Genomic DNA, 24,547 nt, shown 5'->3' on the forward strand with positions numbered 1-24,547 from the left:
TATACAAAAACGCAGTAAAACATACCAAAGCACCTCAGAGGATTGTAAATCAGACATAGGACTTAGGAGCAGGAGTGTGGCCCTTCAAGCCTGTTCCCCCATTTGACAGGATCATGGCTGACCTGGTTGTGGTCTCAACTCCACTTTCATGTCTGCCCCCCATAACCCTCAACTCCCTCGTCTATCAAAAATCTATCCAACTCTGCCTTGAGTAAATTCAATGACCCAGCCTCCATTGATTTCTGGGAAAGAGAAGTCCACAGACTAGCGACCCTCCAAGGGAAAAAAATTCTCTTCAGCTCTGTCTTAAAAGGGAAACCCCTTATTTTGACATAGTGCTCTCTACGTCTAGTCTCCCCCACATGAGGACACATCCTCTCAGTATCCACCATGTCAAATCCCCTCAGGGTCTTACACGTTTCAGTAAAATCACCTCTCATTCTTCTAAAAGCCAATGGATATAGGCGCAAGCTCTTCAGACTTTCTTCGTAGGACAGGCCCTTCGATACTGACACCAAGTCAAAGAAGCAGATATTTGGGAAAATCGACTAAAGGCTTGGTGAAAGAGGTAGGTTTAAGCAGCTTCTTAAAGGTGGAGAGGCAGAGAGGTTTGAGGAAGAAATTCCAGAGCTCAAGGCCTAGATGGCTGAAGGCACAGCTGACAACACAGGGCAAAAGAATATGTGGCTCTGCACAAGACGCCAGGTTCAGAGAAAAGCAGAGCTCGCAGAGGATTGTAAGGCTGTAGAAAGTTACAGAGGTAAAAGAAGGGATGAGGCCATGAAGTAATTTGAACAGTTTCCTTTCTAAGCCGCATTGCATGGCAAGTTATCTTATAAGGGATTCAGTCCTTGTTTCTAGGGAGTTTCCAGGGAATTAGCATATTTGCTACAACAGCCTATGAAATTTCTAAATTGGTCACTGGAGAAAATGGCAAATCAGCTATAAAACTGCTCCAGCGCAAACTTCTGCAATTTATTTTTTTGGCACTGTTGGAACTTTCAAAATCAGGTTTTAATAAAAGTACAACATGCTGTACTTTGATGCGTCATTGCACACCTCTGTTTACAAGTCTGGCGGGATGCCAAGCGTCAACATCCTATAAAAGGAGAATACTTGCCTTTTAAAGCCATCTAAGCTCTCGAATCGTGACCCCCCTCCTTTAACAAATACTTAGCTAACTTTTATTTGTGCGTCAATCATTATCAGCTGGGAGGCTACTTATCCCAGCTTTTCTGAAACCCTTAAGAGTATCTGCCAAAAACACCACAAGAGATTGTTACTGCCACATCTTTCAGTCATGCTTTACTTGATCCAAAGCAAACAGCAGTATGCTTAAGAAAATTACCATATCTCCCTCTCAATCTTCTAAAAATAGCTGAAACTTCACAACAAACTTTTTACCACCTATCCCCCGCACCACCACCACCACCACCAGCCCCCCCCACCCACCCCTCCATGCCCTACAGGAAAATAATTGGTCTAAAAAAATTCAGGATGCAAAATTCTACAAATAAAAAACAGGAAAAAGAAACTTGGGATTCATTCAAACCAGGAGGTAAAAGCAACCATTCAAGTGACACTGCTGCCTTGTTTCAAGGCCAACTTTATCCATCACACTCTCTGTCATGTGTCTCTTCCTGGACATTAATTCCAGCTCTCCCAACGCTTGCCCCCTCCCGTTCAGAGAGACTCCAGGTAAAAAGGCAGGGTTTGGGCCAGGATGCGCGGGCACCTGCTGACCAGCAGTTTCCTCGGTCTCGGGTATCCATTTTCCTGGCTGCAGTTCTACAATCAGCTGTCTTCTGCGGCGCATTGATCCTGTGCATGCAGCAGGCTGCAACACGTGTGGAGCTTCCCATCAGCAAAGTGGAAACACTCAACAAGTCAGACAGCCTCTGTGGACGGAACAGATAAGCTGACATTTCAAGTGTGAATCCACCCGTCAAAGTTCCAGCTGGTCCAACACCTGAAATGCCAACTTGTCCATTCTCTGCAGGTTCTGCCTAACCTGCCAAGTGTTTCCAGTATCTTTTCTTCCAGGTTTACAGTTCCTCACTTACACCAGTTACTAACATTATGTTAGTAGACAGCACTGGGACATATTCATCTTGTTGCTTAAAAGTTCAGAACTTCAATGGTAATCTAACAGATAGTCTAAACACTTTTGGCTGAAGCGATACCTCACCAAACTGAGGTGCAAGACAGCCCTTTGGAGGATTTTATTTTTGCACTGGCGTATTCTAATTTCTAGATCGGAACTTGAGGCTTGGATTTATACCCTTACTTTTTGCATCTATGAATGTTCGAACCAAGTTTACTTCAACTGCTCCCCCAACTCTGTGACCTCTACTAACAAAGCAGATAAGAGCAGCAATATCTTGGGAACACCATCAACAGTACATTCTCTGCCAAGTCACAAACCATCCTGACTTATTGCCACATGAGTAAAATCCAGGAATTCCGATGCCAGCATAGGAGTACATCATTGGAGAACGGCAGTAGTTCAAGGTGATGGCCTACCAGTAGCTTCTTGGGCACCCTACCCATGTCCACTGAACAAATAAAGTAAATCACTTTGCAGAGTCCAGTATAAGAGAGCATGATGAAATTATTTTCTTCTGGTTCTATCGCCTTGCGTTTTAATGAATCACGGCCTGTTGGGTTTTCTTTCTTCTTATGAACAATTTATATCCCATTGGGTGAAAGGAGACATGGTCCTCCATTCACATATTATATTTAGTGCTCCATAAATATGAGTAATTCTTGGACAACTTTTCTCCCACTATCAAGACCTGATTTTTAAACATTGCAGCCATAGCACAAAAGAATAGTCATGAATCAGTTTAAATTGTGATGAATTTCAACCAAGATGGCCACAAGTTTACACCCAATTTAAACTCTTTGGATCTCAGGTTTAATCATTCGATACCTCAACCCCAGGAAACAAACTGGCATCCAAAGCCTCAGCCAATCGCTATGATTTAAGCATGAGATGGTCAACATATTAGACTTCCCACAAATCACTCATTATCCTGTGGAGGCTTTTCACAAGGAACTTTTTGGTCAAATTGTTCATTCAAAACGGAAGGAAAGTTAAAAGGTGAAGACAAGGTTTTCCACTTCTACATCCAGTAATCACTGGTCAAAAAGTGGTGAAGATGATATTTTGGAGTAGGGCCCAAATAATGTACTCAACCCCTGCCCCTTATATAAACACATGGCTCAATACCTGACAACAACCAAACCGTAGTCCTTCCAAAGACAGGGTCCAATTAAATAGACATTATGAGCAATTAGGCCAGAATAATCCAAACATTTTGTCTTCATCTGCCAATTTGCTGCACACCATGGAGACTCCCAAACCACATATGAAAAGTTTAAAAAGAATGTACCCATTAAATTTGCATGTAATTCAACCTGCCAATACCAACAGATGTAGATGCTCCAATTTAGAACTTGGCAACCAATGAAGCAACAGCATTAAGAGCAGTCTTTTCAAAACATTCTGGCCCGTAGAATTCAAACAGGGCTAACGTGCAAGTAAGAAATACAACACTGAAATAAAACAGAGTTGCCTGGGTTGAAGCCTGAACTGCCGAGGTTCATATGGTGCTTGTGGGCTATAGTTTAAAGAGTCCAATGGTGCGAGTCACTAAATCCATCCCATGCAAACTTCCCTTTTTCCTTTAAGCTAAAAGGAGATAAGATTCATGCTCGCGATTTTGGCGAATTTGAAGCTAAGACACTGGAGCTTAAAGAATGTTGCAACTGTTGCACAGTAACTAAGAGAGTTCTATCCCAACATGAAATATTAGCTCATGCTAGTTTTTTTACAGTTAGTCTATTAATGCAAGAATGTAGATTTACACCCCATAAAAAGTAGCTCAGTCAGGCTCAGCCAGAAGACAGTTGAAGACAGTGTAATGGAGACTTCTGGAGTCTGATTGCTATTTCACTGCACCATGTTTAACAAAAAGAGTCATTATCGTTATAGACGATACTTTTCATATCACCACTTCCGCACTCCGCTCCAAAGAATGGTCCTGCCAATTGATATACCCCTGTTCTGTATAATAACAGAAGAGGAAGAGCAAAAGCAAGGATCTCAGAGTGAGGCATGATGGCAGAAGACAATAAGCTACTCATTAATTAACCTGCTAGCCATATAAACACTGTGGCTACAAGAGCAGGTCAGAGGCTAGGAACCCTGTGGCAAGTAACTCACCTAACTTCCCAAAGTCTGTCCGCCATCCACAAACACAAGTCAGGAGTGTGACTCTTCACTTGTCTGGATGAGTGCAGCTCCAACAACTCTTGAAGCTTGACACCATCCAGGATGAAGCAGCCCGCTTGATTAGCGCCCATCCACAAACATTCACTCCCTCCAATGCACAGTGGCAGCAGTGTGTACCATCTACAAGATGCACTGCAGAAACTCATCAAGCCTCCCTAGACAGCACCTTCCAAACCCACAACCGCTATCATCTAGAAGGGCAAAAGCAGCAGCCACATGGGAACTTCACCACCTGGAAGTTCCCCTCCAAGCGACACACCATCCTGACTTGGAAATATATCGCCGGTCCTTCACTGTCACTGGGTCAAAATCCTGGAACTCCCTCCTTAACAGCACTGTGGGTGTACCTACACCACATGAACTGTAGTACTTCAGAAAGGCAGCTCACCATCACCTTCTCAAGAGCAATTCAGGACAAAAAATAACTGCTGGCCAGGCCATTGATGCTCACATCCCACAAATGACTTTTAAAAAATTACCCCTGTTGCTGGCAAGTGCATTTCTGCTGTTTGTTAATAATAGATTAATGTATGGAGCACTTTACTCATCCCGCTAATTAAACTGGTGGGGAGGGGAGTGGCGGGACATTGCATTAACCGGCTATTTTAATTAGGTTAACTTCTCTGTTAAAAATAGCGAACAGAGGGATGTCATACAAGCTTGTTCAACATTCACCTTTTATAATCAGCAACAGTCATTTCTTGCCTCACAAACTGAAAGTGGTTTGAAATGCACCACAGGTTAATTAACATCTGAAAGGAGAAAAGGCAGAAGGAAAAGAGTGACCTGTCATCACAACAGATTTGTTTATATGCTTTCATGGGATGTGGGCATTGCTGGCAAGGCCAGCATTTGTTGCCCCCATCAGTAATTGCCCTTGAGCTGCTAGGCCATTTGAGAGGGCAGTTAAAAATCAGCCACATTGCTGTGGGTCTGGAGTCACATGTAGGCCAGACCAGGTGAGGATGGCAGAGTTCCTTCCCTACAGTGAACCCAGATGTTTTTTACAACTGTCAATGATAGTTGTCATGGTCACCATTATTGAGGCTGGCTTTATAATTCCAGATTTATTAGTTGAATTTAAATTTCAACGGCTGTTATGGTAGGGTTGGAACCCATATCCCCAGAGCCTTGGCCTCTGGATTACAAGTCTAGTGACATTACCAATACACCACCGTCTCCCCCTATTTGCTCCAATGACATTGGCTTGTCCTTATTTGTTGGGCAAACCGACAGCTTAGTTTATCACACACCCCTATCCCACATCACTGAGTCTAATTCTTTATTTTTACATGCCACAAGGCTTATATTCAGAGGTGTTTTTGGGCCTGCAAAATTATTTATTTAAATTAGTCAAATCATAATACGGGTACCTGCAACTGACATAATCCCATGCCTGCTCCTGGATTGCTATTGGAGTCAGGTTCAGAGACAATGGCCAGAATTTTTCCGTCGGTGAGTTGGGGGCGGGGCTCGCTCGTCAACGTGAAAATGATGTGGGATGAGGTCGGGGGGAAACTGCCAATGTCATCCCGGCCCATTTAAACATTCAGGAAGGCGGGCGGACAGCGAAATCAGCTGTCCACCCGCCCGCTGACCTGTCAATGGCCAATTGAGGCCTTGGACAGGATAATTAACCCAAATAAAGGACCTGCCCAGTGGCAAATAGAGAAAACATGAAACCTCATCCATCGGCGGGATGAGGTTTCATGTCTGTTTTTAAAAAGTTTAATAAAGGTTTAGTCATATTTATTAACATGTCCCATCTCGTGTGACATTGCCACGAGGGGGACATTGTAATAATTTTTTTATTTTTCTATTTTTGATGTTTATAAAGCTTTCACCGATTTCCCTGAGACAGCGCTTAGTCTCGGAGATGTGCGCATGCGCGGAAGAGCGCACTTTGACAGATGGGGAATCCCTACCCCTCCCCCCCCCCCGCACAGGAAGCACATAGCGCTTCCCGTCAGGCTGGGTGGGCCTTAATTGATCCCCCCACTCAAAATGGTGGCGGGGTCCGCTTCGGCTGCAGCGATTGGCTGCCTGCCCGCCGCCAAGCCAAGTCAGGCCCACCTGCCCATCAAGGGCAAAATTCTGCCCTGTGAGTTATTTGTTAGTATACAGCAGCTTGGCTTTTGTACACATGTGTCCATATGATATGGCTGGGGTTAGATTTCCTGTATTCTGTACAGTTGTACTGAAGACCTGGCTATTCAATTCATTTTAATGTTTAAAATACCTACAATGCTTCCAAGAGACTTTAATTTTGGTTTAAATGTCAAAACTGCATACAGTAATCCCTTGCATTTTTCAAGTTTATAATGTGAAAAAAAACACCATCTTGAAGGCACAAATCAAAAGCTTGGTCAAAAAAAGGTTGTTTTTAAGATGGACATAAAAGGAGATTGAAGCTTTCAAGGAGGTAATTCCAGAGCACTGGGCCTATGCAGTTGAAGCCATGGTTGTCAATTCTAGAGGCAAAAGGGAGGGTTGAATGTACAACAGGCCCAAGTTGAAGAAATCTCTGGGCGAAGTTATAAGAGTAGGGAGCTAAGAGACCGGAAGGGATTCAAATATCAGATGAGAATTTTACACTGGGGGAGAGGGAGGCAATGTTGATTAGCAAGGACATGAGTGATGGGTGAGTGGAATAAGTTACATGCAGCAGCATAGGCTCAAAAATATCAGAAAAGTACACCAAATAAAGCAGCAAAGTCTTGGGAATGGCCCCAAGATCAAATGTGAAAATAAATCTTGTGTCTTCAGTGCACAATTCAATTTTCAGTAATTTCTAATTCCACTACTCCTGCAAACAGTCCTTTTCTGTACTTTAGAATTTTTTCTCCAATAAAAGTGATATCTGTATTTACTACATCCACAATTTAGATTATGGTAAGTCTGTGTCCCACAGCACTTCCAGTCTAACTCTTCATTTTCACTGTCAGAGGTTTTTTTTTGATGTGCTACTGTTAGTAGCCATTGTTCAGCATGTCAGTTTTCTATGTTGGCTTGTATATGGCTAATCTAAGGAAATAATAAAGGAAAAAAGCAAAAATGCTGATCAACACAAGCATCTGATACGATAGTGTCAGCAGTGGTCAGAGGGCTGAATAGCAGGGGTTGATGGCTATTAAAAATGATAGATGCAGGTACTACCACTACATTTTACATATTACATTAGCAATATCACATGACTAGAAATAAACACGACAAACAGGAAGTCTTACATCTAGATCTGTTACAAGCCCATTGTACCAGTAACCTCGTTACTGTATTTAATTAGAAGAGCAATCAAGACATTACTCGCTCTTATTTATTAATTTTCAACTCTTAGACAAAATGATGAATTGAAGGTCAAGACAGTGCTGCATTGTACAACTCTTATTGAAGATCTTGTACTCACCATCACATAATGTCGCTGCATCTCTGTCTTCTCGCTGGCCAGTTTTTCACATTCCATCTTAAGGCTTGCAAACAAGGAAAAAATGTCAGAACACATTTTGAAATAGCTTCCACGGCTCCCTAATCCCATTTTCAACCTCCCACAGGGAAAGCAAGACACTTTCAACTCTACCACCTCGAAATTATATTTCCTTCATACTCTTGGACAGAGGACAAGGACAAATCTTTCCTTACCCTCTCTTGAGGCTCTAATTTCAACCCCTAACACAGTAGTCGCTCTTCAACTTCCTACTCAATTCACTCAAGGTCCCACCCAATATGCAATCTCAAGCACTTTCATTGCCCCACATTACTCAGTTGAAATTATGACAAATCCTACTATTTTCTACTCTAACTCATTCCTCCCCAGATTCAACTTGTGAAAATCATCAACTCCCTCAGTGATACCTTCATGCTTTCAACAACCTGGAGGGGGGGAGCATGGGGGGTGGGGGGAATAAATTTAAGGTAATTGGGAAAAAAAAACACCCATAGGAAGAAGATGAAGAGAATTTTAAAAAAAAATATGTAGCAAGTTTTGACCTGCAAAGTACTACCTGAAAGGGTGCTGAAAGCAGATTCAATAATAACTTTCAAAAGGAAATTAGATATATATTTGTAAAAGGGAAGAAAATTATAGAAGTACAACGAAAGAGCAGGGGAGTGGGACTAACTGAATAACTCTTTCGAAAGAGCCTGTAAAGGCATAATGGGATGAATGGCCTTTTCCCGTGTTGAAAGACTATGAGATTCAATGACAGAAACACAAGCCTGCTGTCGTACAACCATTACTTCAGGATTCGGCTGCTTTTCCTTTCCTATTCTATTGTACTGACTTGGATACCTTTCACCCAAATTTATCACTATTAATGAGAACGTCCATATTAGTTTGCATTAAGCAACATGATGCATGAGGAAATTTGATGGTGAAGCTCACAATAGCTTTCAGTAGCAAGGTACTCGAGACATTACTAGAATTAAAGTACAAAGGGTGACAGATTTCGCTCGTTAGACCTCTGTCTCCATCAGAGTATTTTTAACGGCAGTCACTTCAATTGATGCCACTTGGTTCTCTCCCTCCCCTCCTCGCCCCAGCTTTCAGGGCTAAAAGGTTAATGAGGCTTCATTGAAAGCTATTAAGCTTAGGCAGTTCAATAGAAAAAGGCAGCAGCAGGTGGAATAGATGCACTGCAGGAAACAGCTTATTAAAATGGAATCTTTGATATCCGAGTTTGATTTTAAAAGTAAAATCAGTACGGATTATTTAAAGGACATCATAGTTATACATCTCGTTCCTTCTCCCACAGGTAATTACGCCATTCAGCGAAGGCTTCATCAATTTAAACCAGAGGACAACTAGGTTTAATCCCTAGTCTGTGCTAAATTACACTCAGTCTAGATAACAGCAGAGCCGTCAAAAGAAATATAAAAGGGGCGAGATTAAAAACGACCAGAAAGAGAGAGGCATATTTCAGATGCTTTAAAAGATATGAAGTGGTGCTTCCTTCAGTCAGGGTAATTTCAAGCACATAGCAGCCAAAATCAAAATGAGCAGAATTTAACAGATCCAGGAGAGTAGGAATTGGTCTCTGTCTCCAGATGGTTTGTGTACGTGGGGTAGGGGGAGGGAGACAGACAAAAAAAAAGGAAACTAAGGTTCTCACATCCAACCAATATCCACTTGCTGGAGGTACGTGCATGTCGATAGAACAATGGCTGGAACTGACACTTCTACCAGATAGCCCAACAAGCCTCATTAGGAACATAGGAAATAACAGAAGTAGGCCATTCGGCCCCTTGAGCCTGCTCCACCATTCAATTACATTATGTTTGCTCTTCAACCTCAACAGCATTTGCCTGCACTGCCCTCACACCCCTTCATGGTTTTACTAACTAGAAATCCATCGTTTTGAAGAAGAGTCACACTGGACTTGAAACATTAACTCTTTTTTTTTCCTCTACAAATGCTCCCAGACCTGCTGAAATTTTCTAGCACTTTGTTTTTATTTCAGATCTCCAGAATCCGCAGTATTTTGCTTTTATTATAGAAATCTATCGAACTCTTGTCTTAAATCTACTCAATGACTGAGCCTCCACAGCCCTCTGGAGTAGAGGATTTGAAAGGTACACCACCCTCTGACTGAAGAAATTGCTCCTCATCTCAGTCCTAAGTAGCCTACCCCTTATTCTGAGACTGTGTTCCCTAGTTCTAGACTCTGCCTTCTTGCACCCACCTTGCCGAGCCCAGTAAGAATTTTGTATGAATATATCAATGAAATCGCTTCTCATTCTTCTAAACTCTGGAGAATTCAAGCCCAATCTCCTTAATCTGTCCTCATGGGACAATCCTACCATTCCAGGAATCAGCCTGGCGTTTCTTCATTGCACTCCCTTTATGGAAAATATATCCTTCCTTAGGCAAGGGCACCAAAACTGTACATAATACTCCAGGTGCAGTCTCACCAAGGCTAAGCACAATTGCAGCAAGACATCTTTACTCCTATACTCAAATCCCCTTGTGATGAAGGCCAACATACCACTTGCCTTCCCAATTGCTTGCTGCACCTGCATGCTAGTTTTCAGTGACTCATGAACAAGGACACCCAGGTTCCCTGGGCATCAACACTTCCCAATCGCTCACCATTTAAGAAATACTTTGTATTCCTCTTTTTCCTATCAAAGTGGATAACTTCACATTTTTCCACATTATATTCCATCTGCCATGTTCTTGCACACTTGCTTAGCCACTCTAAATCCCCTTGAAGCCTCTTTGCATCCTCCTCATGACTCACACTTCCACCTAGTTTTGTGTAATCAGCAAACTTGGAAATATTACATTTGGTTCCCCCCCCAATCCAAATCTTTGATATAGATTGTGAACATCCCAGACTTATACAGTATTTGAATAATAGCCACAAGGAAATGCTCATAAAGCAATTCTACCAAACAGAACTGACCACATTTGGAGTGCGAGAGGAAAGAAAAGATTTGCATTTACGTTGCATCTCTCATGACTTCAGGATATCTCAACATGCTATACAGCCAAGGAAGTACTTTAGAAGTATAGTCACAGTGAGGGGAAATTGGCAGCCAATTTGCACAGAGCAAGATCCCATACACAGCAATGTGATAATGGCCGGATAATCTGTCTTAGTGGTGTTGATTGCGGGATAAATATTGGCCAGGGTACTGGGGAAAACTTACCCACTCTTCTTCCAAATAGTTGCATGGGATCTTTCATGTCAACCTGATCACGGTTAAATGTTTCATCCACAAGATGGAAAAATGCGGAGGGGCTGCTGTTGAGTGGCAATATTTAAACTGCAGGACACGGATCAAAAGCTGCCTGTAACTCGGAACATCTGGGCCTGGTGACGCATTCCCTGTTTATTGCGACACTGTTTTATGTACTAAGCTTTCCGTGCTGCTGATTTGTCTTGTTTGACTTTTGGAAGGCCCAACAGTTTGGAAAGCTACATTGCCCACAGGGAATTTAAATATTTTATATATGACCCAAGGTACACAGCAAAGTGAGCTATCAAGAGAAAACCTGGGAGGAATGATGGGCACACAAAAGATATTATGGGGAAAAATGCTGGGACCAGCAGATTGAAATATTTTAACAATTATTTTTGTTTTATAGCCGGAAACATAACGTGTGTGTGTGTGTGTGTGTGTGTGTGTGTGTGTGTCATTTCACAAGGATGATAAGGCCCTTTAATTTATTGAGCACAGGCTTCAAATGTTTGAAGCAAGTTTCTAGTAGATTAGATGTTTCAGTATGTGCTGCATCCATCGAGTCAATGCTTGGCCAGCATCCCTTGAAAATTGCTCTGCAGCCAATTTTTCCCCCAGAAACAAAATCGAAGGCGCTTTGTGATAAAACTGGCATATTCTACTTTCAGATTATTAGAAAGCTAGTGAAGCTAGCAAATCATGATCAACCATAAAATCCCATGGGTACATTCTCTTATTTAAAAAGATGGAAGGAATTGGTTTCATTTTCATCTGTCATGGGAATTTGAGGGCAGCATCTAATTCTGGCAAAATAGCAAGCGCTGAGAATCTTTTATTTTTTTTGAAATTGCTCATCAAGGCAAGAGGTTGTCAATGTTAGGAAATGGAACGTTTCATTTCAGGCAACTAGTGATCCCAGATCATGGTATAGCACCTAATCTAACAGAAACCTACTTCAAACATGAAAGCTGGGGCTCTATAATTTTTATTAGCATGATGAGTCCGTGAGAAAAGCCTTCTTCTCAGCCCCAAAGATATGCTCCTCAGAAAAGCACTCTCTTCTATCTGTCTGTGTCTTTGAAAAGCCATCTTGTGGCTTTTCTGACTGAACTTATGAATTTACTGCCAAACTCTTGGCAGTTCAGTACTGTGAGCCTATGGATTGAGACTGCCTAAGGTCATTTCACACTACAGAGGGACTTTCGTCTGGCTGGTCTGGGTTGAATTTGAACCCAGTACCCCAGAGGTGAAAGGGCATTGCTTAACCCAGTGTCTGACTCCACAGATTCTCATCATCTGGTACCACTGATGAAAACAGTAACCGATAGAAAAGTGAATTTGTGAAAGTTCTAACTCCAAGAGTAATAAGGATAAGAATAAAGATGTCAAATACAGAGATGCATTCCTCACGCCAATGCTTAATGTAGGACCAGGTCTGATTTTGGCATAGGATTTTGCTGATGGCAGAAAAGGCAACTTGCAGGCAAGGAGTAACAGATTGTGCAACAACTAGACAACATAAATATAGACACTGGGACTTCCTTATTACCCAGCATATCTTGCTGAAAATTGGATATACGCAGAATATCAGGAGACAATAAGGAACAGCCAAACAAACAACACTGCCAACATCCACAGAAGAAAAGGCATTTGAGAGTGGCAATGCCACTACCAAGAAATTGTTGTAACAACAACTTTAAGTGGCACCATTCATGGAATAAAACATCCCAAGGTGCTTCACGAGTCATTATAATGGTGCGATGGTTAAAATTGGAGATGCTCAAGAGGCCAGAATTAAAGCAGCACAGATATCTCGCAGGGTTGTGGAGATATCGGAGAATACAGGTGCAGGGAGAAGCGAGGCCATGGAAGGATTTGGAAACAAGGATGAGAATTTTGATGTGTTGCTTAAATGGGAGCCAGCGTAGCTCAGCAAGCACAGGAATAATGGGTAAATGGTATATGGCGTGAATTGGTAGCCCACAAGAATCGGGGGTGGGGGGGGGGAGGGAAAAATAAAGTGAAAAATAGTCCAGTGGGATGAAAAAAGAAACAACGGGAACAGTTGCACACAATTTGGACACTGCAGCGAATTTTCAATATCTGCTGGATATATGTTATCCTATTGCCAATTGGAGTCAACCAACTTATCAATCAATCCAATGTTCTACCAGTCACATTCAGCATTTACAGCTTATGATGTGCAAAGTTATACTGCTTTTGCTGAGGGGAAGGAGGAAATGGAGAGAGATGAATGGAGGGCTTGGGAGGAGGTCTTGTGGTGGAATAGATAAGACATTCTAAGTCAAATGATGATAGGAAAAAGGACAGGAAGCTCGGGGAAATCCCACGTGGAGTTGATCACGAGTGAAGGTCAGTCTAGCCACAACTTACCCCCCAAAAGTTAAAGGAAAATCAAACAACATATTGTCCATTTCTCTCTCCTCCCCAACCTTTGTGGCCTACAGCTACTTTGTCAGCACTACTTCTCTCAAAGAAAGCATATGCTACATTCAGGCATAAATATTGAGCGTTGTCAAGCTAATCACATTCTTGCCAGATGTTCTGCATGCATCCACTTTCCAGCAGATGTTAATGGAGAAATGTAGGTTGGCTTCTCCCCTCTTTAGCCTGAGTATGTTTAGAGCAGTCATAGCACCTGCAATGTCTGCACCCGCACTCCCCGCCCCACACCCACCCCAACCCAACTGAGATAAGAAAACTCAGCACAGATCAGGAATCAAATTCACTACCCTCATACTGAACCCGTCCCTTAGTCCTTAAGAGTTTGTAACCACACCAGTATTGCTGTGGAGAAGCACCAAATGGAGGTAGATATCATTTTGCCAGGGCTAAGAAAGAGATGGATCACTCGAACATCATGGTAAATTCTGAAGGCTCTGTCTAGCCCACTCCCAGAGAGTGCTTCTAGACCAAAATATAGGTTGGAGATGAGGGTTACAAAGTGACAGAGTGTATTCTGCAAACCAAACTCCCAGCTAAGCGAGGCTCTGCATGGGGAAAGGAGCCTGGCTAAACAAAAACTTACAATGCCCCAACTAGTTCAAAGACAATATTGGCAGAGGCCTGGAAGTTGTCATAGATGCAGGGTCCCTAGGAGGTCAAGTGGACAAAATTGGAAGATAACGGGCTGGATTTTCAGAATCCGGGAGACTCCCCGGACCTTTAAAAATGGTGGCCAAGACCCAATTCAAAGCCCCATTCCCGGCACCCCCAATTTTCCTCAAAGCGGAATAAGGGTATGGGTTGATACAGATCCTGAGCCCACATCTTGCACTCCCTACCTAGCCAGCTCTATTGTGGGGATAGGCATCTCCTAACCCACAACAATTTTTGTGGAGTTGGGCGAGCTTTTCAAGGCATCAAGAACCATAGTCTGGATGAGGGGACCTTTTGAAGGACAAGTTCAAAAGGCCTTACCCATGCCCCCATACCAAACCATGTCCCTCTAGCCACTCGATGGCTCCTTATACCCCCATGGATCTTATGCTTCTCCACCTAGCACCCATTGCCCCTCCTCCCCTCCATGTCAAGCTATGCCCATTTACTCACACAGGGGCCTTCATGCCCATGCCAACCTATAGCACTTTCATATCCTTTCAACCCGTGCACTTTCCGTATAGAACCAATGAATACTATAGTAACAATGTTTTTTTAAAGCTTTTTCACACATGACAGTCATTAATTCACAACTTTTTTTTAAAAACTGCTTTTACTACAGCCCTGTAAGTCAGGTGAGAGCTCAGACATCCAATAGTCTGTGAAAATAACTCTGCCCAAGGGAAAACATTGTTTGATTGACAGCTTTTTCTCTTGGATCTAATTCTCAATTGCTCAACATTTATCTATGCAAGATAAAGAGGTGTCTAGTGCTTGTAGTTTCTGCTAAAGATACTTTAAAGGTCTGGATGATTGCACTTTTATTGGGCTGTAGTGAAAGGAGCTTTTTTGTTGCAGAAGTTATGAATTAATGACTTTTTTTAAAAGCATTTTCACACAGCATTGCTAATGTAGGATTCATTGGTTCTGTAGAGTGTGTACCGGGTGAATGGGCATGGAAGTGCCATAGGTTTGCAAGGGGTAGAAGGGCATAGCTTGGCATGGAGGGGGCCAAGGAGGTGTGGAGGGGTGAGGGCTAGAGAGCTGTTTTCTGTTTTATTGCTTTTATTACAGCTGGGAAGAAGTCCCACAGCACTGGGGCAGGCCTTTTAAACAGCCCACCTGGCAGAAAGCACGGCTGCCTCCGAATTCTTTTTGGGGGTGGGAAACAGGCCCAACCTGATCATGCACATGGGCCTGCCACCATCGCTCCCCCACCCCACAACATCCCATGCCCACAAAAAAAGTCCTGTTCTCCTGAGGTGGGAAATTTCCAGGTTCAGCCTGCTCAACTCCCGCTACCCATCTCTGGGCTGAAAGTCCAGCCCAACGTATGTGCTTGATGGGGAATTGTTAGACCGTTATTTTGAATCCGTCAGCTTCATATTATATAAGAATGAAGGGTGGCAGTGGCATAGTGGTATTATCACTGGACTGGTAATCCAGAGACCCAGGGTAATGCTCTGGGGACCTGGGTTCGAATCCCACCACGGCAGATGGTGGAATTCGAATTCAATAAAAAAAAAACCTGGGACTAAAAGTCTAATGATGACCATGAAACCATTGTTGTAAAAACCAATCTGGTTTACTCCCTTTAGGGGAAGGAAATCTGCTGTCCTTACGTGGTCTGGCCTACGTGTGACTCCAGATCCACAGCAACGTGGTTGACTCTTTAAAGAAAATGCCCTCTGAACCTGGCGAAATTAAGATAGCAACTCTCACATCCCATGAACAAATAAAAAAACAACCAAGAGGATGACATTGGGTCATCCAGAATCTACCATAGGTCTCCAACTCTACCACGACAGTGTCCACTGCATTTTGAATGCTCCAGTATCTATGGGATAAAGGTAAATATTTATCACCCTTCATTTTTTTTAAAAAAAGTAAAGCTCCCAGCATCTGCTTTATGTTTGCTTTTCACTCTTTTCCAAACAGCGGCTACTCTGCCGGCTCGAGTTAAGGTAGATCCTTCCATATAAGCGTTCCTTCATGGAGCAGATGCTGGCAACATCTGTGAAGATATCTACAACATGTTGCTTTTATTCACAATTCTTCCTCTGCCAAACACAAACAACTGTTCCTGTTGGAAAATCAAATGGCTTTGCTGTCTAGCCTCTCATTTTGCTAAACACGAAGTAAAAGGGCATGGTCAGCTGCACAAATTGAATTTTTTTTTTAAAAGCTCAAAGTCTCCTGGCATATAATGAACCTTCCAATGTTAAAGAATACCCACGCTATTGATTTTAATTTCTTTAAGTTGGACAAGACAGGAAAATAGAATCAGGCTATTTAGAGAGAGGCACAATTAAAAAAAAAATTGGTCATCTCCAGAACTGCAGACCGACTCAAAATGTTAACTCTGTTTCTCCCTCTCCAGTTCTGAAGAGGAGCCACGTTCGACTCAAAGGTTTTTTTTTCCTCTCTCTCTACAGATGCTGCCAGGCCTGCTGGGTATATCCAGCACTTACTGTCTGTTTGATTCCCAAAACCCGATGGCCTTTCAAAGTGGAACCTCAAACCCGTTGACACCTTTCCAATCCCCGTTAGCTCTAAAGAAGGACCATGCAGAATCGAAACGTTAACTCCGTCTCTCTCTCCGCAGGTGCCGCCAGACCTGAATTTTTCCAGCATTTTCCGTCTTTATTTCAGGTTTCCGGCATCCGCACCATTTTGCTTTTATTTTATTGCAATATACTCGGGCAGTTTTGGGTACAGCGAAGGATCATTCAAACAGCCCCACAATAGTGAGAACCGTCATCAGCCGCATCACCTTCTCTTCACACCCCCCAATTTTGATCATTCCCAACAGAACAAATATACAACAATACAAAGACACTCCACCCGTCATTTAAGTTTCTCTAATTTGAAGCTTCTGAATGTTAATGTAGTGTACATTTACTGTATGGTCTCACTGCTAGCTCTAGGAGAGAGAGAGAGAGAGAGAGACAGAGAAAATCAATTAGGAAATGGACCTGCAACTGACGTGGAGGTATTGACCTCCCTGCACCACCTGCCCCTCCCACCCCTATGAAATGCATTAACTGGTGTTTTCCATTTACAGATACTGACCGACCTGTTGTGCATTTACAATATTTTCTGCTTTTATTTACTGATAAGTGCACAGAGTTAAGGGGGGGCTGGTGGTGAGGAAGGAAAGAGGAAACAGCAGCAGTTCTGGACCAGTTGCTGCTCCCGTGTCCTCTGTCATTACACGGGCTGTTTCAAATCCCAGACCTCTAGTGTAATATTTTAAATTGTTGACATACTAGCCTTCCAGTTGACGCTAAATGGAAGAGCTTTAATTGAGTGTGATGTACAAAATGTTTACAGCATGGCAAATTAATGCACATCAAGCCATTAAATTATAATACGCCTTCCTAGAGCTGCACTAATTATATGCTAATGATTCTCTGATCTGCTGACGTCACTGGTTTATTATGTACATGGTAATAGCACGCAGCTGCAGAAGCAGCTTAAGCGAGCGACTGGGACACGTCAAGAGCCTGATGGACAGCTCAGTTGAGTCCAATTTATGGGAAGATGTGTCAAAAGATGTGCAATTACACCCAAGCCCGTGCAGAAGCAGTGCGCAGTCAACTGCACCCACGAGTTAAATCTGTCTGTATTTTGACAAAGCGTAGCTTGGGATTGTTTGCCCAAAGACAGTCATTAAGTGAGATCAGCGAGCATCATTAACTGTTTATAAAAGAGAATCATTACCTAACTCATGAACCTTCTAAGAACCATAATATGTTACTTTCCTCCCCCCACCCTGCCAACCCCACACACTCCAAGAAAATATGGAAACTGTGACAATGACACTTTATGCAGCCTACAGAGAAAGCCCTTGTGACCTGCACCAAGGTCCACTGTGCATGATAAGTAGCATCCAGGAATTTAAAAACACAGAAGGGCTGAGTCACAGGATATGTGCTGCATACATTTAATCAATGTCAAACCTACATTTCCTTCCCCCTCAGAACTTTAAAAAAAAAACAGACGGATACATGATCTCTTAAATGCCCTTTTAAATGCTAAGGATTAATACGATCCAAAATTGAAAAGGGCAACTCCAACTTGTTGAAAAGGCAAATTGTAAGTAGCCAAGAAAGTCAGAATCTGTGGGCTCTAATCTGGTGCAGCAATAATAAACTGATTTGCTCTCAAAAGCTATCTCTACTAGGTGGGAAGGAAGGAGGGGGCTGGAGCCACATCATCGTCAAGTTTTGCCTCAATTAAGTGCAGATTTCATCTGGTCATTAACTTGTTTCCAAGCCAGTAAAAGGAAGCCACAGCATGTGAAAACAGTGCCCCCTAGTGTCAAACAGACATAAAAGCACGTAAATGGTAGATGACCCCAGCCACCAGACGCATGGCAGCATCCATCCATACCTGTGGTACTGTGCCTGCAGAAACTGGAACTCTTCCTTAATCCGATCCAATGTTTCTGGGAAGGTGAATTTTAATGTTTGGGATGCTGCTGCTGGGGTAGCAGATGGTGGAACCTAGAGAGAGATAGAAATAGGTTGGGATATATTCATGCAAAGTATCACCCGCCACAGAGATCACAGTGAATGGTAAAGAATCTCAACAAGCTAAATAGCACGGGAAACTTCAATAAGCCTGCTGAATTATCATTCGCTGGCACCAGTAAGAACAAAAATCAAGATTTTTTTAGCTCGCAAATTAGAAATTCCTAAATGTAGGAATGCTGGTGGCAGACTACAAACCACTCTGCCTTTTGAAAACATGTGTGTGTTTCTTATATTGGTTTAGCAGGTAAACTAGCATGGTATCCCTTTCATCACATCTGACAAGAAAGTAGTCAAGCATAATGTGGTCACACAGCAAGCAGGTCAGTTCACAAGTAACTTGGAGCACAGCAACCATTTGTATAAATGCAGTGGATAGTGGATGGCGAACTGCAACCAAATCATTTAGAACTAGAGAGCTTAAAGAAGCTATTATCTGAGCAGCAGAGTAATAGCATCCATGACATTCATTCCAAAACACTACCACAAAAGCCCAGCACTCCACACTCTAGCCACCCTTCTTAAAGGGCTAACAGTTCACCTCTCACTGTTTTAAACCAGTGGTTTTCAAACATTTTTTGGTTGAAACATTGCTTTTTGAATGGATTAGTAGAAAATCCAGCCCCACCCCCACCCCCCCCGAATCCAATCTAAATTCTACTACATATGCTCATAATACCTGGGCGAACTTGGCTTTTGGCACCTTGGAGTACATAGTACTTCAATATTTTTGAAAGCTCCCCTCTCTTGAATAAGGATGAACTCACCTGGTGCTCACCACCAGCCCCAGTAACTGTAGGTCTACCTGCCATCTTCCTGCCACATCAGCGCTCCTCCGAGCAGAGACGGCCAACCTGCTCTGTACATATGGGTGCCACACTCTGCATCCACCTTGCCTGACCGCTGCAGATGTGCACACTGCTAGACTATAGATATAAGATATAGGTAGGTTAAGTGAGTGGACAAAGATCTGGCAAATGGGGTATAATGTGGGAAAATGTGAAATTGTCCATTTTGGCAGGGAGAATAAAAAAGATTATCTAAATGGTGAGAGACTGCAGAGCTCAGGGATGCAGAGGGATTTGGGTGTCTTATTGCTCAAATCATAAAAGGCTAGTATGCAGGTACAGCAAGCAATTAGAAAACCAATAGAATGTTTTCATTTATTGCGAGGGGAATTGAATACAAAAGTGGGGAGATAATGCTTCAGTTATACAGAACACTAGTGAGGCCACATCTGGAGTACTGTGTACAGTATTGGTCACCTTATTTAAGGAGGGATGTAAATGCTTTGGAAGCAGTTCGGAGAAGGTTTACCAGACTAATGACTGGAATGGGTGGGTTGTCTTACAAGGAAAGGTTGATCAGGCTAGGCTTGTATTCTCTGGAGTTTAGAAGGATAAGAGGTGGCTTGGTTGAAACATACAAGATCCTGAGGGGGCTTGAAAGGGTGGATGTAGAGAGGATGTTTCCTCTTGTGGAAGAATCTAGAACTAGGGGTCACTCCTTAAAAATAAGGGGGTGGCCCATTTAAAATGGAGATGAGGCAAAAAGTTTTCTCTCAGAGGGTCATGAGTCTTTGGAACTCTCTTCCTGAAACAGAGTCTTTGAATATTTTTAAGGCAAAGGTGGATGGATTCTTGGTAAGCAAGGGTTACCAAGATAGGTTATCGGGGGTAGGCAGGATGCAGATTTGAGGTTACTATCAGATCAGCCATGATCTTATTAAATGGGTGAGCAGGCTCGAGGGGCCGAATGGCTTGCTCCTTGTTCATATGTTTGTATTTCACAGACCCCTGGAAAGTCAGCACAGGCCCTAGTTCAACAAATATTGTTTTAAAGCACAGGCTTCACCAACTGTACCGGCAGTGCACCCTTTTCATCAGCCAGCTAGATTCCATCAATATTTCATTCACGTATACCATGGAACACCGCCCATAAATAAGAGCCTAGGTTCTGTCTCCTCTGTCAGTGATGACTTAAGGAATCTCACCCAGAATATTAATAGGTAGAGGGAGGGGTGGAGGTACAAAAAGGGAAGTGGAGGTTAACCACAGCTCCAATTCCTCATCTCCATCCAGTGACTGCTGTTGAGGAAAAGTGCATGCAGCTACAGATACAGATATCTGGTCAGAGTGGGCATGGCTGTGATACCCTCTGCAGTCACAAAGCTCACCAATGCTCACTGTCTATACTCGCCTGTCAAGATCAGTCACTTGGGCAACATACCAGAGGGGGCTGCAGCTTGAAGTTAGGGGGGGAAATTGAGGAAGACACAGTTACAGTTGATATAAGTCAGATCTTCATTCACTCGCTTCAATCACTCCATTGTACGCAAGGGAAGTTCCCATCCCTACCCATTGAGAAGCCATTAAAATAAGTAGAAAAACTGCACTTTCAGTAACACAGTATGGCAAGACAATTGCTTCACGTCATTCAAGTCATTGCTTTAAATCCCATCAGTATCTAGCTTTTAAACTCGTACTACAACATGTCAAGAGTTCCATCCATTTTCACTCGGATTGTCTAAGCAGAGAAAACACACACTATCCTTTCATCTGATAATAACTATACTTGTCAATTGTGTTGTACAGAAGTCTCGCATTAGAAGACTGGAAGATGCTTGTGGTATACTCAACTGCTTTCCCAATCACTCTAGTGATGAGCAAGAATGAGGGAAAGCCAAAAAATACCTATAGCCTCAGTCAGTCAGTCAGTCAACACTGGTGCAGTTTGGGTACTTAATATTGTTCCACCTACACAGGCTTTGACTATATATAAAAATCACTCACCACAAAACTGACTTTAAAAGTAACCTAGATTTAGCAGGGATGAAATGGGTTTGGGAAACTAATTTAAGCCACAGTGATAAGTCAGAAGTGACTGCACAGTAGACACAGCAATGTGCACAGACAAATCCAATCCAAATTTAGGCATAAATGGCAGGAGACTGCCTTCTCCAATGAAGACCAAACTGCTCAATCAAAGCATTGAGATGTGAAGAAATACAGGTCTGAAATATCACTTCAGTGTGAAAGGAATCTTTCTAATTTATCTCCAGTTCTGGACTGCAATTCCAATGTTGCACACAGAACAACATCCACCCTTTCCTGGTCCGAACAATCAAAATACTCCCAGGCCTCTGCTACTCTGGCAGCTACTAGGAGGTGCAGACAGAGGCACAGACTAACCCTGTGCAAAAGATTCCACCAACGCTGTCTTTTCTTCACCCTCCCTTCCAAATCCTCCCAAGTTGTCAATCATCAGAAGCACACTAGGTGAGGAAAGAATGTTAGGTGGACGAATGCCAAGCCTAGACACTACGTTCTGTCAGCACACAATCAGCAACTTGTGATATATGCAAATTAATGGCAGCATGGATCTAAGTTTTTAGAAGATGGCTTCTCAAGGCTCCAGGGGGCTCAAGAAATGTATTGCACAAAAGTAAAAGGCACTCCTGCTGTACCTGATTTTTGGAAAAGTGCATTCTGCAGACAGTCAAGCATATCCCTGATCAGAAGGTAGGCCTGAGGCCTTCCCTTAAATAGCAGCTTGACTACAAATCGTTTTGAAGCATGGTTGTGAAGGTGAACAAGGCAGCAAATCTGTGTAGTGCAAGATCCCACAAACAGACAATGAGAGCAATGGTTGGCCAATCTGTCTTCGGCAGCATGGTGGAAGTGATGACTGGGGGAGCAAAGCTGGCCAGGAGACTGGGAAAACTCTCAGTTCTTGGAAATAGTGCTGCAAGATCTTTTACATGATAAACTTTGACAGCCAAATGCGACTCCAGTTTAAACGTGTCATCAGAGAGGCAGACCCTCCAAACAATGTTGCACCTCCTACTGCACTGAAATGTCAAGCCTGGACTATGTACTCATTTCCTGGAATAGGGCTTCTGTCCATGACCTTTTCTGACTAAGCGACAAGAATTCTACTACAGAGCCAAGCTGGTGTTATTCCACAACATTGAAAAAAATCAGATGCCAATTTTTATTATCAATTACTTTAGGCTATGTCAGGGCAAGTCTGAAGCTTTATTAAACATGCAAGATAAGGCCATTATATATAGATGTACCGAAAGGATGACTACTCATCCTGATGGTCACTTACAAGACTGGATTCTGCCAAAAGTATCGAGAATTACTCATCTCTTATCACTAAATGTAAGCCTGCTGCTAAGTGAGTGTAAATCTGACCCATTGAGTTCCATATGAGTGGGTTTACTGTATTGGTTTTGGAAAAAGAAATCCAATCAGCCATCATTACAAAGAGTTGCAGTAGCTGGTTAACTACATGCAAATGAGAATTATCACTTTCGTGTCAAGTGCTTCATCTGCTAATCCAATAAAGGACCAGTTGTGGTGCAACCTCTGTGAAATATCAAGTAGCAATCCTACTCTAATTTTGCTACAATCCAATATTTCTATGTGAATGTATGGTGAGAGGGATATGGGTGAGAAAATGAGGGAGCTGCTCCCCCAATGACTTTAGGTATAAGTGCACCTTGTAGTGTGCTAATAAACAATATGCAGCAGCAGGTCTCAGGTTCAATCCCAGGTCTATGCTCCTTTAGCTGATATCAGCAATTGGCACTTTGCCCCTGGGCTAGGGAGGGGAGACAGATTAAAAAGCAGCTAGGCTTCCCACTTCTGATTACTATCCAGCAACTCCTGCTGAAAAGTGCAGGTGTAGACAGGACAGACTCAGCTGTGATGTCCTCAACAGCTGTACATAGTTGGTTAATGCCTGCTCTGTAGATTCACACATGATGAAAGGCAATTTATATGAGCCATGGCTGCCACTGCCCAGCAGAGGTCAATGTCTCAGATGGGGGGGGGGGGCAATAAAGAAAATAGGAGTAAGATAAATATATGGAGATCAAAGAAAAAAAAGTGTTCTTAAAGCCATTCAAAGGAAACATTAGGCTAGGAGATGGTGACTTTGAAAAGCTATTGAGGAGTGAGAAATGGAACAGGAGAAGGTTACTGAAATAAAAACAAAAAACTGCAGATGCTGGAAATCCAAAACAAAAACTGAATTACCTGGAAAAACTCAGCAGGTCTGGCAGAAGGTCACCCCTTCCTTGGATTCACCTAGTTCTGTTGAAGGGTCATGAGGACTTGAAATGTCAACTCTTTTCTTCTCCGCCGAAGGTTACTGAAAACCTATTTCAGCAGTTAGAAAGCTGAAGACATGAAGAGGGGCAGACAAGAGGGGGAAATGAAGAGATTCCTGTTTAGCTCAAAGAGGTCACCTCCTATGAAGCCATATGCTTATAACTCTTAAAATGGTGACTGCCAGGGGATTCAATCCGGAAAGGGGGAAATAGGGGGCCAAATTACACAGCAATGACCAACAAGTTAGAGGAAGGCTTACACAGGTTTGCAAGCTCAACAGCTTGGGGGAGGGGGAATAACAGTCTGATGTGAGAAACTCTTTAAGAGAGAAAGAGAAACATAGCCTTCTATCCATTCTAGCAGTGCATCAATCATAGCATTCATTTCTTGTTCACAAGAAAAATCGCTTAAGACAGGCCACATGATTAAAACAGAAATATTATCCAACTTCATTTTCCTTTACACACAGAACAGCCAATTCACAAGTTTCATCCAAATATATTTGCTCCACCCAGTCGATCTGTTTACATAACAACGATTCTAGAGTAGGCAACCATTCACAGGCATTTTTGCCTTTTTGTGTATCCAGCACGCGCGCAGGATACAAGACGTCTGGGTTGAACAAGTTCATCCATCAGCAAATAGCCCACGCACAGCAAATGGCACAAAGCACCCTGGAATACATGAATTAGCTTCATTGCAGAGCAACTCCAAGCAGGTTGGTTTGGGACAGACACCTGGTAGCCCCGACCAATCAATTCCCTTCACTGAAGCCCTATATTTTCCATATCTTTAGT

General features: G+C 42.8%; 1 protein-coding gene across 4 annotated transcripts in view; it reads right to left on the reverse strand.

The window, feature by feature from the left end:
• Positions 1-24,547, reverse strand: part of LOC121287469 (transducin-like enhancer protein 1) — a 163,492-nt gene that overhangs the window by 136,038 nt on the left and 2,907 nt on the right. For 3 of the 4 annotated variants that reach the window (XM_041205383.1, XM_041205386.1, XM_041205379.1), the window contains exons 2-4: positions 19,398-19,556; positions 18,491-18,603; positions 7,701-7,764 (exon numbers count right to left, since the gene is read on the reverse strand). In XM_041205383.1, the coding sequence (XP_041061317.1) occupies positions 7,701-7,764; positions 18,491-18,603; positions 19,398-19,442 (222 nt within the window). In that variant the 5' untranslated portion in view covers positions 19,443-19,556. The remainder of the gene's footprint in view (positions 1-7,700; positions 7,765-18,490; positions 18,604-19,397; positions 19,557-24,547) is intronic. The other variant, XM_041205380.1, reaches the window with a different exon arrangement.

This window comes from Carcharodon carcharias, chromosome 14, assembly GCF_017639515.1.
Source record: "Carcharodon carcharias isolate sCarCar2 chromosome 14, sCarCar2.pri, whole genome shotgun sequence".
NCBI classification, from domain to species: Eukaryota; Metazoa; Chordata; class Chondrichthyes; order Lamniformes; family Lamnidae; genus Carcharodon; species Carcharodon carcharias.